This window comes from Hemibagrus wyckioides, linkage group LG25 (genome assembly GCF_019097595.1).
Source record: "Hemibagrus wyckioides isolate EC202008001 linkage group LG25, SWU_Hwy_1.0, whole genome shotgun sequence".
Lineage (NCBI taxonomy): Eukaryota > Metazoa > Chordata > Actinopteri > Siluriformes > Bagridae > Hemibagrus > Hemibagrus wyckioides.
In genome coordinates, this window is record NC_080734.1 from 6687170 (window position 1) to 6704438 (window position 17269).

The 17269-nt window shown below is 40.7% G+C and overlaps 1 protein-coding gene and 1 pseudogene across 1 annotated transcript; one reads left to right on the forward strand and one right to left on the reverse strand.

Annotated features, from left to right (window-relative positions):
- Positions 1 to 10679: 10679 nt before the first annotated feature.
- LOC131345657 (fatty acid-binding protein, brain-like) lies at positions 10680 to 11734 on the forward strand. Its single transcript, XM_058378653.1, has 4 exons — positions 10680 to 10822; positions 10900 to 11072; positions 11283 to 11384; positions 11482 to 11734. Exons 1-4 carry the CDS (start codon positions 10753 to 10755, stop codon positions 11530 to 11532), a joined length of 396 nt encoding a protein of 131 aa, XP_058234636.1. The 5' UTR covers positions 10680 to 10752; the 3' UTR covers positions 11533 to 11734.
- Positions 11735 to 16675: 4941 nt separating this feature from the next.
- On the reverse strand, positions 16676 to 16792 carry LOC131346324 (5S ribosomal RNA; annotated as a pseudogene).
- Between the last annotated feature and the right edge of the window lie 477 nt (positions 16793 to 17269).

Consider the following 17269-nt stretch of genomic DNA (forward strand, 5'->3'; position numbering starts at 1 on the left):
ATAATGCTTTGGGGCAATTTATTTGAAATAAAGATATTTTTCTTAAACCAGCCAACTGATAAATGCTCCAGTATTGCGTTCAAGGATGAGCAGCAATATATGTTGGAAGCTAAAAAAAAATAACTGACTAATACTAATCACTATAATTTACTTACACAACCTTTGCAGGAAGGAACACAGGTCAGGGTCCTAGAAACATTACAAGATTTAAAAATAACATGTTATTTTACTCACTCACATAATTACATTATCTTCCGGGTTCTTACTCGCCTCGGCTGCAATGTATTCATCTGTTGCCCAAGATCCATAAAGATCCTAAGGACACTTATAGTTTTGTGGATATGGTCTTTTCCACAAACTGCATTTTTATTCATGATTGATATCGAGAGTTTATGTACTAACATAAACATGGAAATTGGCTTACAGACAGTGAGAGGTTGTTTTGCAAGACATCTCAATTCTTATAAGCAGAGCTGTGATCTTTTTATGGAGAGTACAAACTGTTTAGCCCATGCATTAAAAGGAAAAATTCCCAGTTTTACAATCTTGATCCTAAACCTAACCCTACCCTACCCTAAAAACTAACCATCATCTAGTTCCTTTTAATCGTTGTACTTTATTATATACTTCTTTTCTGCTTGCTGTTTTTGAGTCAAGGTTGTTTCATGAATAACTGGATTTGAATAAATTATACCCACTGTGTACATTTCTGGCCTAGTATGTTGCAGTTTTTAAAAATAGAAACATTTTTGTTACGCTAAAATGTTGAAACAGGATTAAACAAATTTATGAATTAGCTGGCCAAGGGTCTGCTATTTCCCTCCTAGCAAAGTCCAAATCAGCTGTCATCCTTTTTACTGGGTGGCCTAAGCAAGCATACTGCCATATGTAGTCAGTGTGAGTACACATATTAAAGGGATACTTTATTATAGACTCCCAGTATTGTAGCACAGAAACGCAAAAGATTGACAAAGAACAAGGTACTTTTGGTTTGAGCCCATGCACTTTTCAAGTGATCAAGAAGATTAGACTTGACCACTGTTTCTTATTCCCCAGGTGTTCACTGTTAGATTATTAGTTCAAACAATTAATAGCTCTGAGTCCTGGGTTTCATCCATGAAGACTGCACTAATTGTTAAAAAGGATAAACCAATAATAAGACCTGAGAGATGCCTATGGAAGAAAAGCAAGCCATTTTGAAGAGGACAAATGATCATGATTCAAAGCATACAATCACATTGGTCGAGCAAGGTGGAGTATCATAGTTTGGGCTCACATGGCTACTTCTGGATCATGATCAATAATCTTTATTGGTGATGTAACTCATGATGGTTTCAGCAGAATGAATGAGGTCATTCTGTCTGACAACAGAGAAATGCATCCAAACTAATTAGCAGAAACTTTGGAGACTGAATAGAGATGTGGTCTGAATACTTTGTAAGAAACTACAGACTGCCTCAACCCAGATTCCACTCCACAGTACACATCTGAAAGAGCTCATTCCCAAAAAGGCTTACATATCATATAGAAATATCTTTAATTCAAACCAGTTTATCTATTTTGGTATTGTACATTGGCTTAAAGCAGCCTTACCAAACATTTAGAACACTTAATCCAATTAATTATTAGTCTGGGAGCGGCAGCAGGACATCAAGAACCGTCCTGGAACAAAGGGTGTGCGTGACAGTGATTAGCGCCCGACCATTTGGGTGATAACACCTAGAACAATACCTAGCCAAAGTGTACGTGAACGTGATTACCATTGAAAGACATCTGGCTAGATGACAGTATCATCCAGCCCTTTGGGAATACACAGTTCTTACACTAATTTACATTTAAAGTGAAACTCATTTAAATTACACACTAATAAAACACTGTATAAAAGGTTTGAGCAGGATTTGTCCTGCGTTCTTTTTGACTCTGATGAACCCAAAGTACTTTATGTACTGCAATAAACTTCTACATTAAGATCTTCGATGCCCTCATCAAGTTGTAAAGAAGAGCTACTATAGCACACATTGCTGAAAAGGTTAAGTCTGACTATGTCTGAACACTGGAATTGGATTGGAATTATGCTTACTAGACAAAGGGTTCAGTATTGACTTGGCTTCCAAATTCTGGCAGATCTCAACTGAGCATCTGTTGGACATGCTGGACAAGCAAGTTCGATCTGTGGAGGCTCCACCTCACAACTTACAGGATTTGATGATAACACCTTGGTGCCATCAGAGAGTCCATGCCTTGGGTTAGAGCTGTTTTAATGTTATGGCTGATTAGTGTGTGTGTGTGTGTGTATAAATGCACCGAGACATCTGGTTACATGAGGTGCAAGATTTTTTTAAAAGTTTGTTCTTCTTTTCAGAAGTAATTTTAATGTATAAGCACTTTTAACAATACACATAGCCTTTGTTTATTAAAACTGTTTAAGGTCCAACATTATTGGTCTAACAACTAACAACTATGCAGTGACTTAGTTTCAGTTTATTTGTATGATTTAATCATGGGTTTTTTAACTTTTCTTCCAGTACCACCCTGTTTTGTGGTTATAAATAGGTCACCAAGCCCACCCCTCTCATATAGATGATGTAAAGGTAATTTTTTCCATTGTAAAACTGTTGTTCTTCGTGTGATACAACAGCTGGTCATGTTTGACTGAATCAACCCCTAGGGGGTATGCAAAGATAGCCTAACGTGTGCCTGAGACTGGTAACACAACCCCAGTAGTCTTGCTGAGTAAGATCTAGTTTGGCAAGCAACAATTGCCTCCAAGTAAGTTTAGTTGGCCTTGATTCCAAGAGCATTTGGGTGCTATTAGTCACTGCCTGTGATACAGTGCCAGCTTGTATTAGCCTCAGCAGTAACAGATTAGAACAAGTGGGTAAGTATAGAAGATAAAAGCTTAGGCAAGTCACATTTCCATATGCCATGACTTCCAAATGACACTGAACAGGTATCACTGGCATCTAACGTTACAGTCTGACATAACATAATTAGCATAAAGAATTGTCATGGGTGATTAAAACCTCTGAGAGCTATCACTGATACTGTGGTCATGTACATCAAAAACACTTAATAGAGTGGTCTTAAGACAGCAAAGATTATAAAGGACAACACTCACCTCAGTCATGGACTCTTTTGACTCCTGCACTCTGGTAAAATATGCATAAGCTTCTGTTTATACAGACTAGCAAACAACTTCTTCCCCCAAGCTAGGAGTCTCCACCAGTCTTCTCCACACAAAGTCTCAATGCAATAGAACAGCTCATGAATCAGTTATTAGTGGTCTCTTGGCTCACTCATGGATAATAGGATTCATGACACTTGCACATTTGCAACTTCTAATCACTTTCTGCATATTAAAAGGAACCCCAAAATAAAACTCCACCTGGAAATATTAGTGATCTTCTTAATGAATTGGTGCCAATTTGTAGACTGTATAATTTCCCTTAGTGCCATGAGAAATTATGTCACATGGGGAGATAGCTATTAATCACTACTGCAACTACACAATAGAGACGTTTAAGCAATCTTAAAAATGTAAATATCTTAAAGCTTATTTTCTTCGTAAAACATTGGCTTTGACCCCCTCTATGACGTGTGTCACAACACACACGGAGACAGAGAGCAGGTCCAACACGGCTTTAATAACTAAGGCAGGGAATAAAAGGCAATATGACGAAAGGAAATATCCAACTCAAAAATACTGGAGCAGTAACTCGGTACTCTAGCTTGAACAGTTTTAATACTAGCCGCTGGGCTCTGTGGGTGAGGGCTTTAAGTAGGCGCTGTGTGACTGAGTGCAGGTGGTGTGATTAAAAGTCCGGTGATTGGGAGCGCGGGGGTGCGGCTGAGGTGTTCGTGCCTGTGACAGTACCCCCCCCCCCCCCGGGCATCTCCAGACATCCGAGAGTGACGACGGGGGCGGCTGCGGCCTCTGGGAGCGGGTTGGTCTGGGTGGTGCTGATGGAAGTCGGCGAGCAGTGCCGGATCGAGGATGTCATCCCGGTCCACCCATGATCATACCCCTCCCAGTCGACCAGATATTGCAGACGGCCGCGTCGTCGTCTGGAGTTCATTATCTCTCGGACTTGGTAGACCGTGTTGTCTGCGTCGATCTGGGGTGGCGACAAGATCTCAGGCTCTGTAGGAGCTTTCTACAGGGGAGTTTGAGGCAGATGTCATGGGTGGAAAGCCATACTTGGTTGCCTGGATGGTAGCACAGTGTTTCTTTGGTGCTTCTGCCGGCGAATAGCGCGGCACAGGTGGACATGTGCTGATCCCCAGACCCTCTCACTCTCTCGGAACCAGTGATCGACTGAAGGTATTTCAGCAGGTTCGCCTGACCACAGGAACAGAGGTGGCTGATAGCCGAGTATGCACTGAAAAGGGGTGAGTCTGGTGGTTTCTTGACGGAGTGAGTTTTGTGCATACTCGGCCCAGGGCAGGTATTGGCTCCAATCATGCTGGCGTTCGTGGCAGTATGCTCAGAGGTAGTGCCCAATTTCCTGGATTTTCCACTCCATTTGGCCATTAGATTGAGGGTGGTAACCAGAGGATAAGCTTACAGATGTACCCAGTTGTCCTAAGAAACCCCTCCATACCCTGGAGATGAACTGGGGCCCTCTGTCTGACACGGTATCTTCGGGAATGCAGAAGTGTCTGAACACTTGGTGGAAGAGGGCATTAGCTGTCTCCAGGGCAGTGGGTAGGCCCTTGAGGGGTATGAGTATACAAGCTTTAGAAAATCGATCTACCACGACGAGGATGGTGGTAAAGCCTTCCGACGCGGGCAGGTCGGTGATGAAGTCCACTCCCAGGTGGGACCATGGTCGGTGGGGAATAGGGAGTGGCATGAGTTTCCCTTCCGGTAAGCGGCGGGGTGTGGAAATCACAGCACAAACGGAACAACCTTTCACAAACTGGTTTACATCCTTACTCATATTTGGCCACCAATACCTGTTCTGGAGGAGTGAGAGGGTGCGTTGTCTACCCGGATGGCCAGAGCCCAGAGATGAGTGCACAGAGTCCAGGAGGTTAAGACGGAGGGACACTGGAACGTAGGTTTTGCCTACTGGGCTCCCCGGCAGAGCGGGTTCATTCGCTGAGGCGGCATGGATATCCTCGTCGATGGCCCAGAGGATGGGGCAGACGAACAGATCTGGAGGAAGTACCGGTTCACATGCATCGGATTGAGGGTCTGGTGAATACATTCTGGATAGTGCGTCGGCTTTTGTGTTCTTACAACTGGGACGATAGGAGACTGTGAATTGAAACCTCGTGAAGAAGAGCGCCCAGTGCGCTTGTCGTGGGTTTAAGCATTTGGCTTCTTTGAGGTATTGTAGATTCTTGTGATCAGTGATGACTTCAAAGGGATGGACAGCCCCCTCCAGCCAGAGCCGCCATTCCTCCGTGCCAACAGCTCACGGTTTCCGATGTCATAGTTACGCTCCGCCAGGGTTAGATTCCTTGAAAAGAAGGCGCATGGATGGAGTGCCAGGGGCTTACTTCCCCGTTGTGACAGCACCACTCCTACCCCTAGCACAGAGGCATGTACCTCGACTACGAAAGGCTGGCTAGGATCAGGATGCAATAATGTAGGAGCGGAACAAAAGGCGGCTTTTAGCTGCTAGGCTTCGACCGCTAACTTCGACCAGGTGAGGGTCTTAGGCTGTCCGCATAATAATGAAGTGAGGGGAGCAGTGATTTGGCTGTAGTTGTGGATGAAGCGGCGGTAGAAATTCGCAAACCCCAGAAACCGTTGCAGCTCCTTGACTGTCTCTGGCTGCAGCCAGTTCATCACTGCGTCTGCTTTTGCCTGGTCCATTTTAATACCCGCAGCGGAGATGATGTAACCCAGAAACTGCACGACAGTTTGGTGGAACTCGCACTTTTCAAGTTTGAGAAAAAGGTGGTGGCGGTGGAGGCGGTCGAGTACCTGACGGACATGGTGGATGTGCTCCGACCGGTTGGAAGAGTAGATTAGAATGTCATCAATGTATACGATGACGAACCGGTGGAGCATATCATGGAAGATTTCGTTCATGAAATTCTGGAATACCGCTGGAGCATTTGTGAGCCCATATGGCATGACCCAGTACTTGTAGTGCCCAGAAGGTGTGATGAACGCCGTCTTCCACTCATCTCCCTGACGAATGTGGATGAGGTTATATGCGCTTCTCAGGTCCAGCTTGGTGAAGATACGAGCTCCACGTAACTCCTCGAGGGCAGCTGGGACTAGCGGCAAGGGGTAGGCGAATTTCACCGTTTGGGCATTAAGATTCCGGTAATTGATACACGGTCGAAGCCTGCCATCCTTTTTTGCCACAAAGAAGAAGCTGGATGCCACCGGGGAGGTAGAAGGGCGTATGAACCCCTGGCGGCGTGCCTCTTTGATATATTCTTCCATGGCCTTATGCTCCGGGACAGACAGGGGATAGATGCGCCCTTTGGGCATCTTAGCGTTGAGCAGAAGGTCCACAGCACAATCCCAGGATCGATGTGGTGGGAGCTTTGTAACGGCGACTTTGCTAAACACCTCCGTGTAATCCTGATACTCTCCTGGGAGGTCCACCTCACGGCCAGTAGGGGGGCTCTCGATGTTCGTCGACCCCAGGAGAACAGATCTAGGTGGAGGGTGCGGGAGTGCGCGTAGGCAAGAGCTGAGGCAATGATCGCTCCACTGTTCAATGCATCCTGTACTCCACCGAATCGTGGGTTGATGTTGCGCCAGCCATGGGCTAGGACAAAGTCCACCCTGGCCTCCTCCAACACCAACAGTGAGAGCACCTTCTCATGCATACAGCCGATGCGCAGCGTCAATTCTGGCATCCGCCACTGCACCAGTCCTCGACCCAGCGGCTTTCCTTGGATGGTTGTGATACGATAGCACGTCGGGTTCCTTTGTTGTGGGTTATGGCATGCAGAGAGGATGTGGGTGGAAATAAAGTCGAAGAGCACGCTGACAGAATAAGAGTGAGAGTCAAAAATTAATGTGGCATCATGATACCGAGGATTAGAGAGTACTGAGCTGAGGTGGATAGTACTCACAGCTGGGTGTACAGGATGGACAGGACAGGTAGGAATGGAATGACCAGACTCTCTGCAGTAGAGGCAGAGCCCATGCTGAAGCCGGCGCTGTCGTTCGTCCGCGGATAGATGATACTCGTCCGTTTGCATCGGCTCTGGTGCGGAGAACTCCTCGCGGGGTGAAGCCTCGGAATGGTTGTTCCCTCCACCCGGAACCACAACGAGATGTTGGGCCACTGTCTGAGCCTTCAACAGGAAGGCCTCCAGGCTGCTGGAGTCTTCATATATAGCCATCTGCCGTCGGATCTCAGGCTGTAACCCGCACTGGTACGCCGCGAGTAGCGCCATCTCATTCCATCCGCTAGATTCCGCCAGCGTGCGGAAGTGCAGCGTATACTCGCGGACGGTGTTTCTACCTTGCCGCAGAGTGAACAGCTCATCATGTGTCGAGAGGGTGGAAGCGCCCGCACCGAAAACCGCCTTGAAGTGGGCCAGAAAATTCGTTAACGACACGAACACTGGGCTCTCAGATGTCCACAATACCTCTGCCCAGCGTCGGGCCTCACCGGACAGCAGCGACAGGATAAAGGCGATTTTAGTGCGGTCATCAGGGAACAACTGAGGAACAACCTCAAAATAGAGCTGGCATTGCATGATGAAACCGGCACATTTGGCTGCTCCGCCCGAGAATAATGCTGGTTTAGCTACCGGACAGGTCGGTTGTGTCATCACGGACAGTACCGCTTGCTGTAGTGAGGCCGCCAGAGCAGTGATAGGGTCCGGGGCGGCAGACGGGTCAGTTTGTGGCTGAGCTGCTGTAGGAGGTGTGCCGTTGTGCTGACCTTCCATCTTCCTGGTAGGATCTCGTACTTTGTTGTTTTTAGGGCTAGTATTCTGTCACAACACACACGGAGACAGAGAGCAGGTCCAACACGACTTTAATAACTAAGGCAAGGAAAAAAGGCAATACGACGAAAGGAAATATCCAACTCGAAAATACTGGAGCAGTAACTCGGTACTCTAGCTTCAACAGTTTTAATACTAGCCGCTGGGCTCTGTGGGTGAGGGCTTTAAGTAGGCGCTGTGTGATTGAGTGCAGGTGACGCGATTAAAAGTCCGGTGATTGGAAGTGCGGGGGTGCGGCTGAGGTGTTCGTGCCTGTGACAACGTGATCTAGGAGCTTATTCCACAAAGATGCTCAAAGAAGCACTAATGGAGATTGACTGATATCAAATTCCACAGCGTCTAACATTGCATCTCATTACAATGACACCTGTCAAGTGGTGGGATACAGGGGTCAACAAGTGAACAGTCATTTCTCAGATTTGATGAATTGCTGTGTATGGGACTGCTTAGCTGCAAAGCATTTAGAGCACAAATTTGCAAATGCTAATTTTAATATCACTCACTTAGTAGCCTCGGATTCCTGTTTTTGGGTGACAGGAGTGGATCCTGCTGTGGTCATGTAGCTCATCCTGCTCAACATTTGGCATGTTGTCTTTTCTGACATGCTTTTCTGCTCACCACAGATGTAAAGAGTGGTTAGTGGATGGCTCCCAGTCCTCCAAAAAGACAGCACACTCTTACTGTTCATTCTGAATAATGTCCTAATACCTAATTTGGTAAAATAATACCTAAAAATAATTTCAGTTTGTAGCCTGCTGCAGCTGAACTGCTCATTTCAATGTTGTATTTAAGTTAAGTAGCCTTTATTTTGTATCATAAACATTACAGCATATTGAAATTATTTCTTTGCATTTCCCATCCTTGGAGGGTTAGGGTCAGAGCGCAGGGTCAGCCATGATGCAGCACCCCAGGAGCAGGGTGGGTTGGGGCACTTGTTCAAGGACAGCTTGGCAGTGCTAGGGCTTAAACCCCGATCTTCCAAGCAACAACCCAGAACCTTAACCAGCTACCACCACACATTATAAGACATTGAAAGGGTAAATGCACCACATCCTGACAATCATGGGTCATTGGGTCATTTTTGGCACAAAATAGGATTTAAAATCATTTTATATATGTATATATATATATATATATATATATATATATATATATATATATATATATATATATATATATATATACACCATGTGAAATATGTAAACCTGGCAAAAATGACAAATCCAGGTGTCATTAAAGCACTTACAAATGGAATGCATGGTTTTGTGCTCGTCTGTGCATCAAATATTAGTATGTGAGATTAGATGAGGTGAGGTTTATGTTTTTCAACTACATGCTTTGATATGCTTCAGTGCAACACACAAGCCTGGGTCCTCTCTGTGAGAATTTTATTTTCTACCTTCACTAGGAGAAATTTGGTAAGAGAACAAATGGACCCAAAAAGTCATTTATAAAATAATATAAAAATAAAATAATAATATAAAATACAAGAGATACTCTAATTGTTATATTGCACACTCTTTTATTTCAGGTTTTCTGTTTGCCACTATGGTGCAATAATGCTGAGTAACCCCAGGCTTCCTTGTTACTTATGCAGAGTTTATTTCTGTTCCACATTTGCAACTGTGATAATTTCAAAAATCTTCAGAAGGATTTTCTTACATTCAAATAAAGCATGTTCTCAAAAACAACATTAAAGTTCACTAGACATGACTTCAGAGAAAATAGAAAAAACATTCCTCTGACTATTATGTTTTAAATTATTGTCTACAATCCAGTGAAGTTTGATCACAATACAAATATTAAAATAATTTTTAGTCCATTGCAGCAACTCACTGTTTAATCAACAAAGAGTCAATACAGCTTATATTGTTTTAATATGAGATATTCTGACAAATTATATTTTGGTTATTAAATCAGTTCCATCTAAACAAATGTTAGCCAGTTTTTCATTTTCAACTGAAAACAGTATGCATTAAGCATGAAACCTGAAACAAAAATACGTCCAAAATAAATAAATAAATTTTCTCTATTTGTGTCAAACAGAAACATTACCTTAACGTTTTGCAAACAGGAAATAAATTAATTTTAAGTTTTATAAATAGGACAAAAATCATAAAAGTGCAATTTGGGTAAATTTTTTGACTTTGTCACTATTTTCTTCTGTGGTTGGTTCAGATATTCTGCCATATTACATTTCATTCATCAAATCAATTCCATCTGTTTAATGTTTTTAATTAAAGGTTTTCCTGTTTAACAGGAAAAAGGAAGCAGGAAGCAGGAAACACTAAAAATACATTCATATGAGAGGGATAAAAAAAAGAAAATCTTCTTTTAAAGGAAATTTCACTCTTTGTGTCAAAAAACATTCCAGAAAAGTGCAATTTGGACTAAAATTTGTCCAAAAAATGATTAAATTTCAGTTGTCAGACACTATTTTCTTCCTCGATCACAGAGCCACCATTTGTCATGCTGAATGAAGAGATATTATTCAGAAAGTAGATCACATTGTTAAAGATGAAACTCCAGTACTCCAGTATTTAAAGCACTTAAAATGAACTAGCAGTTTTTATCTGAATAGTTACTTTATACAGTAATATTTTCAGTAACATCAACAACAATCCCTATAACCACCAATTGTGATTATGCAGCAGTTCTCTTGACATAATGTTACAATCAAATAAGGTTACTTCTTAGCAAATCTCCTCCCCTCACATAGCATATAAATATTCCTAGTCAACTCTCCAGATAAGAGGTAAGAAGAAGAAGAAGAAGAGGATCAGATACATCTTTGGCGACTGCTAAATAGAAATAAAAATAATGGAGAAATTCATTGGCGTTTGGAAGCTTGTTAATGCTGAAAACTTTGATGAGTACATGAAAGCATTCGGTAAGTTCTGCCAATTGGTGGTGCTTCTGCATATGACTCAAATGTATTTTTACTGACAATTGTTTATACCATCACAGGTATTTCTGATGAATGGAGAAACATTGGACATGTTCTTAAACCGAAAATGATTATTTCCCAAGATGATGACACGGTGGTCTTTGATGTAGAGAGCCTTGTTGCTAACCAAAAAATTTCTTTCAAACTGGGTGAGGAGTTCCAGTCGAAGACGATGGATGGCAAAGACTGCAAAGTAGGAACCTAGAATTCATTTCATAGAAGATTATAAATTAGCTAACCTAATGTGTGCGGTTTGTCCTGGTATGAAGAAAATGTTCAGCACACTTAGCTGCTGAATAATAACTTTATCCATAACTTTAATAACCATTTATCCAGCCATTTATCTAAGGAACATTCTCAGCATTATAAATTATCATGAGATAACCAGAAGCCTGTTTGCTAGGTGACTGTGAGCCTAGATGGAGACAGCCTCATTGAGGTGTCAAAGTGGGATGATTCTGAGTCTTGCAATGTCTACATGATCAAGGATGGGCAACTGATCAAGGTGAGAATCACTCTTATACGACTCTTTTAAAGTTGCACCCGGGTGTGATCAACTATTTAAAAGCATTTTCTAACAGGAATTTCTTTAAATATTGCAGTCAATGTCATACGAGGATATTGTGGCAGTGCGCACCTTTGAGAAGGTCTGAAAATCAGACAAGCTATCTTCTGTTTTCCTCTTCTTTCACTGAGCTGCAGTCTGAAAACGTCTTCATCTGAAGTCTTCAAAATGGATTAGAAGAACAATTATTATAATGTTTTTTTGTCTTTCTGGAGTAATACATGTGCAGACAAAAGACAAATAATAAAATAAAATTAAAAATAATAAATAAATAACATGCAATAACATGCTATCGTTATAATTAGATCATGGTATAATTAACTTTTTTAAAATAAAAAGTTTTTAAAATAAATTCAGGACTTCTTTGCTCATTCAAATTTGTCCAGACTTTGGAGTATCTACAGCACATTTTTCACATCCGTGCAAATCTAAATGGATGCAAAATCACATAGAAACAAATAAACGTATAAATACATAATATTAATAATAATACTTTACATACATAACACACACACACACACAATGTGAAGGTGGACTCATCGGAAAACAATACGTGTCACATAGTCCACATGATTTCCAACTCCAAACTGACATTCGGCATCAGCAAGAGTGACCAAACGTTTAACTATGACAGCCTGACCATGATTATTAACCCTGTGGAGCTCTTTATGAACAGTTTTTCTGGAATAAGGACAGTCAAGGTGCACAGTTTGATTCTGCAGGAAGTTAGTCAGCAGTTTTTTAATGTTTATTGGACACAATCTGGGGTAGTACAGAGACATCTTTTTTTAGACAGCTTCCTCTTGCGTCCTGTTGGATGTGATTCGTCCTTCTCAGTGGTATGCTGTCATTATCCAGGATAATGTGGCTTTCGATACACCATATAGACTTACTGTCCTGGTCGCAGATGCATCAGTGAGAATCACACCAACAGTTTGTTCTCTTTTTAACTCTGGTATATCTCCCACTATGTTGTGTAGATTACACCACTTTAATTTCTATTGCTCTGCTAATTTAACCTTCCCACACTGCTCTTACCTCCAACACGATATCGAGTGTTTCAGTTTCATTGTACATACACACTTACAAATGATTCCTAGTTTTGTGAACCACCTACCTGTGTCTTTTGTATCTTACTTCATCACCATCTATACAATACCTACCAAAAGCATGCAGGTAGGTGTACTCATGACTCTAAATTGCACTTAGATATATTCCCACCATCTGCAGAACCATCTTTATCCTGACCAGAATATTGCTGAAGAATAAATGAATGAACATAGAATTCATCTACAAGAGAAAACACTAAACTAAACTTTCTCAAGTGCTTTATCCTTTACAGTGTTCACAGTGGATCCAGAGCTCATTCTGGGCGAGGCAGGAATACATCATAAATTGGACTCTTATACAGGGGCGGACTTTGTGATTTGGGGGCCCTAAATGATTCCAGGTATGGGAATCTCCTGCATGTGCAGTACGATAGGAACGTTCCACTATTCATGAATCATGGGGGGGGGGCGCATTTGAAAAGATGTAATAATAATGTTAAAATCTTAATGATTATAGACAGACCATACAATATACGATAGAAAAGTAATAAGTACTATATGATTTATATAGGCTTCTTGGTATTAGTTGGGGCCCCTTAATTCCCTGGGGCCATAAGCGGCTGCTTACCTCGCTTATTGGTTAAGTCCGCCCCTGCTCTTATGGCCACCACACACACACACACACACACACAGATTCACACCTACAGGAAACTCATTTTAGTCAATCCACTTTGTAGCATGTTTTAGGACAGGAGTGTCTAATTTTATCCCCAAAGGGCTGGTGAGGGTGCGGGTTTCATTCCAACCGAGCAGAAGCCATACCTGAGACTACTGAAAGCTAGATTAAGATTACGATAAGATTAAGATAAGATAGATCAAGATTACTTAATTAAATAGATGGAATCAGGTGTAGCTTCTGCTTGCTTGTAATGAAAACCTGCACCCACACCGGCCCATTGCGGATAAGATTGGACACCCCTGTTTGAGATGTTTAGAAACAGGGATATCTTAGCAGACACGGGAAGAACCTGCGAAGGGTAATGTGACAGTAACGTGGTGTATCCTAGAACCCTGGAGCTGTGAAGTCACAACGCTACCCACTGCACCACCTGCATTGAATTTACCTGATCAAAATTTTTCTTAATTTTTTTTTTAAAACTAATACTGAAACTTGCAGCACCATGACCAAAACCTGTAAGCTGAAGCTCCTGCATCTCACTCATTGTGTAATTATAAACCACACTTTTATTGTAAAACGCTACACACAAATCTCTACATTTGGCCAAATCTCCATTGATAAATGTGTTTTCTAAACCCGAACCAGTTACACCATGAAATCCTCACATGAGCAAACATCATTTTAACTTAATGACAAAAGCTCAAGTCGTACAGTGTTGGGAATAAAACCTAATTAAATCATGAAATCGAATACAACATTAACATTAGGAGATTTCCTTTATAAGTTAATTTATTCCTGCTGTAAATCATTTGATACACAACTGTACTACAAAATAAATATCAAAATATGAAATCATACTCAGTTCCTTTAATCAGTTAAATGTTGCTTGACAATACAAATGTAATTCCTGCTGTTACTTTTTCAAAAATCAGCAAAGATTTCCAAATGTGTATCACATCAACATCCAGACTTTCTACATCCTGTAGTGCACAGGTAGTCCACTAGGGGGCAGAAAGGTTAAGGAGTAAATTGAATGTAATAGTTTTTTCAGGAAAGTATTGATGATGATGATGATGATGATAACGACATAAATGCCTAAGAAATTCATGTATGAAATATGATATGCTTGGTGTTATAGGGTAAATAAAGAAGTTAGGAAACTATAGCAATGTCTATAGCAATATATTTATCAGCGTGCTTAATAGCTAATCATGTCCCTGATCCAATCTTTGTGATAGTGAAGTAGATTATGGTAAAAATCCAGTTAACCAGGTTAGTATACGTAGCTGAATTCATGTTTAAATACCATTAATTACCATCAGTAATGAGTAGATGCTTCTATATAAGGACTGATAAACAAAGCGGTATACTACCTTTTTACTGAAAGTCACTTTAGTCTCTTTAGTCACCAGGGCCAAAATTAAATTAAAATTTGCTTACCAGGCATCTGTGTGGAAAAGTTAAAATATTAAGGCTTCAGGTGTACACTAGAGGTCCCTAGAGGACAGAAAATACAGAGTAGCATGTACAAGCTGTCTAGAATGACAACTCTGTAAGACACATAAGTAATAGTAAATATAATAAGAAATTAATGTGTAATTAAAATATAGATTGAAATAAGAATTATTTAAAGCATATTATGATTTTATTATAGACTAGACTAGCTCTAAGTGACTACTTCATACACATACACAAAAGATTGCACATTTTGTCCATTGCATTTTATTTATACTCATTGCATTCTCCAAAAAAAAGACTCCTATATTTAACTATATGTTTATTATATATGTCGGTAAAATTGTACTATATATATTTAATTATAATCCATTTCTTTCTGTTTTTTTCCCCTCTGTTGCTCAGTGTTTCACTGTGGGACGAGTAACTAAGAAAAAAAAAAACATTTCACAGCATTAGACCACATGTATGTAATAAAGAACCTTAAACCTTGAGTAATATAAGGTTTGAATTTAATATGGGCAGAGATATGATGCAATTTCCTGCTAAGGTCAATATTGGTTATGATGATCATTAGATGTACATAAAATGTCCTTAAATGTAATTATGTCTAAGATTGAAAACACAGACAAAATAATGTGCTTTATATGTAAAATAGAAATAAAAAGGAGAATTTCTTTTATTATGCAAGAACCCTATTCAACAATTAAAGGGCAAAGGTGGTTTCTGTCAGGAGTCAATGCCTCCACTGGTGCAGAATCCAGACCCAAATGCAGCGATAAGGGTGAAAAATGGGGATTTTATTGATAAATAACAAAAAATACAGAAACAGTGGGGAAAACAAGGCAACAAAGACCACAAAGAGCTGAAACCAGGAGGCAAAACTACGTAACAAAAGACAAGGACTCAGCAAACACAAACCCAAGACAGCAGGGATAAATAGCGAAGGTAATCATTGAAATATAAGGAACAGGTTTGCAGAGGCAGGGAAAGGGAGGAAGAATTAGGTGGGGCAAGCACATGTGCAAACAACATAAACAGAAGCACATGGGAATATAAAGAAACCCTGCCAGACCGCCCCCTAGTGTTCTGGCAGGAAACTGTCCAGCAGTCCATGACAGTTTCTTTTATATGATTTAATCTCTTCAGCCCGTAGCTCAAAGAAAGCTGGTGTGCAAAAGCTCAACTACTCAAAACAAACTGACAAAAGTCACTACTCACTAAGTCTCATGAGGTAGAATACAAATGCAAGCGCTTTTAATAACAAAAAGTCTCAAAAATAGGAACAAGGTAAAACTGTTGGAAGGCAAAACGTCAGGTAAACTTGTGTCAAAACTGGCAACAGGAATAAACAAATATCAAAGCTCGACAAACTACATAATCGCAGGAATGAACAAACAACTTATTGACATACCACAGCTAAGAAACAGAGCATAAACCTCACAACGAGGAGCTGAAGCTAAATATACATAATTGTACACAGGTGAAAAAATGGCCATATTTGTTGAAAAGTGATGTTACGCGACAACAAAACTGGACCAGTTCTTGAAGCAATCCCTTAAAAAGCTTCAAATTGTCATCTTATACATAAATAAAGGAAAACGACACAATCATAGATATGGTGCATCAACTATAAACGTGACTTCACAGCACAATATGCGGAAATTGTGAAAGGATGTGGATTAAAACCATATTAGTGCTAATCTGAATACATCAAATTCAATGTAAAATAATACTTACACTAAGGGTGTACTTACTGTATTATTATTAATAAAAAGTATGCACAAATGATTCAGTTCAATTCAGTTTTATTTGAATAGCACTTTTAACAATGGACAATGTCTCAAAGCAGCTTTACGGAACATAAGAAATATATTTCAAAAGCTCAAAAAGACAAAAAGTTAAAGATTAATATTAGACTTATATTTAAATTTATTTGCATTAATTCCTAATGAGCAAGCCTGAGGAAAAACTCTCTTAGATGGTAAGATGAAGAAACCTTGAGAGGAACCAGACTCAAACAGGAACCCATCCTCATTTGGGTGATGAGCTTACAGCACCTGGTATTCCCAGGTAGTCTCCCATCCAAGTACTAACCAGGCCCGACTACTTATCTTCCAAAATCAGATGAGATCGGGCGTTCTCAGTATGGTATGGCTGTAAGCATATTTGTGAAAAAGTCTTCAGACCCCACAAATTAGCAGCATTTTCAGCGACCGCTTTGAGATATCTTTATGAAGTAAGGATCAAGTCAGATAGAGCAGCTAGAAAGTGCCATGGATATTTGGTTTGCAAAACATTATATTGCAATGTTTGACTGTTATGCCAAGGCCATGAGCACCACACACACACAAAAAAATCCAGAGTCTGCTGTGTGGTGTCAAAATCCAGAAGGTACTTGCAAAAAGAATTATATAATACAGGCATAAAGCAGACTCTCCTTGTCCAAGTGGTCCATCAAACATCTCCATCCCAGTGCAAACCCATGCTAAATCATGCCAAAGCTTGCAACACTTTCATACTTCAGTATTTCAAAAGAGTCAGTAGTCATAAAATGTTGCTGACAATAAGATAACAGCAATGAAAAGTTCGGAGAGTCGATCATGAAACTATTTTTTTTTTATATCACTGCTTGACTGGTC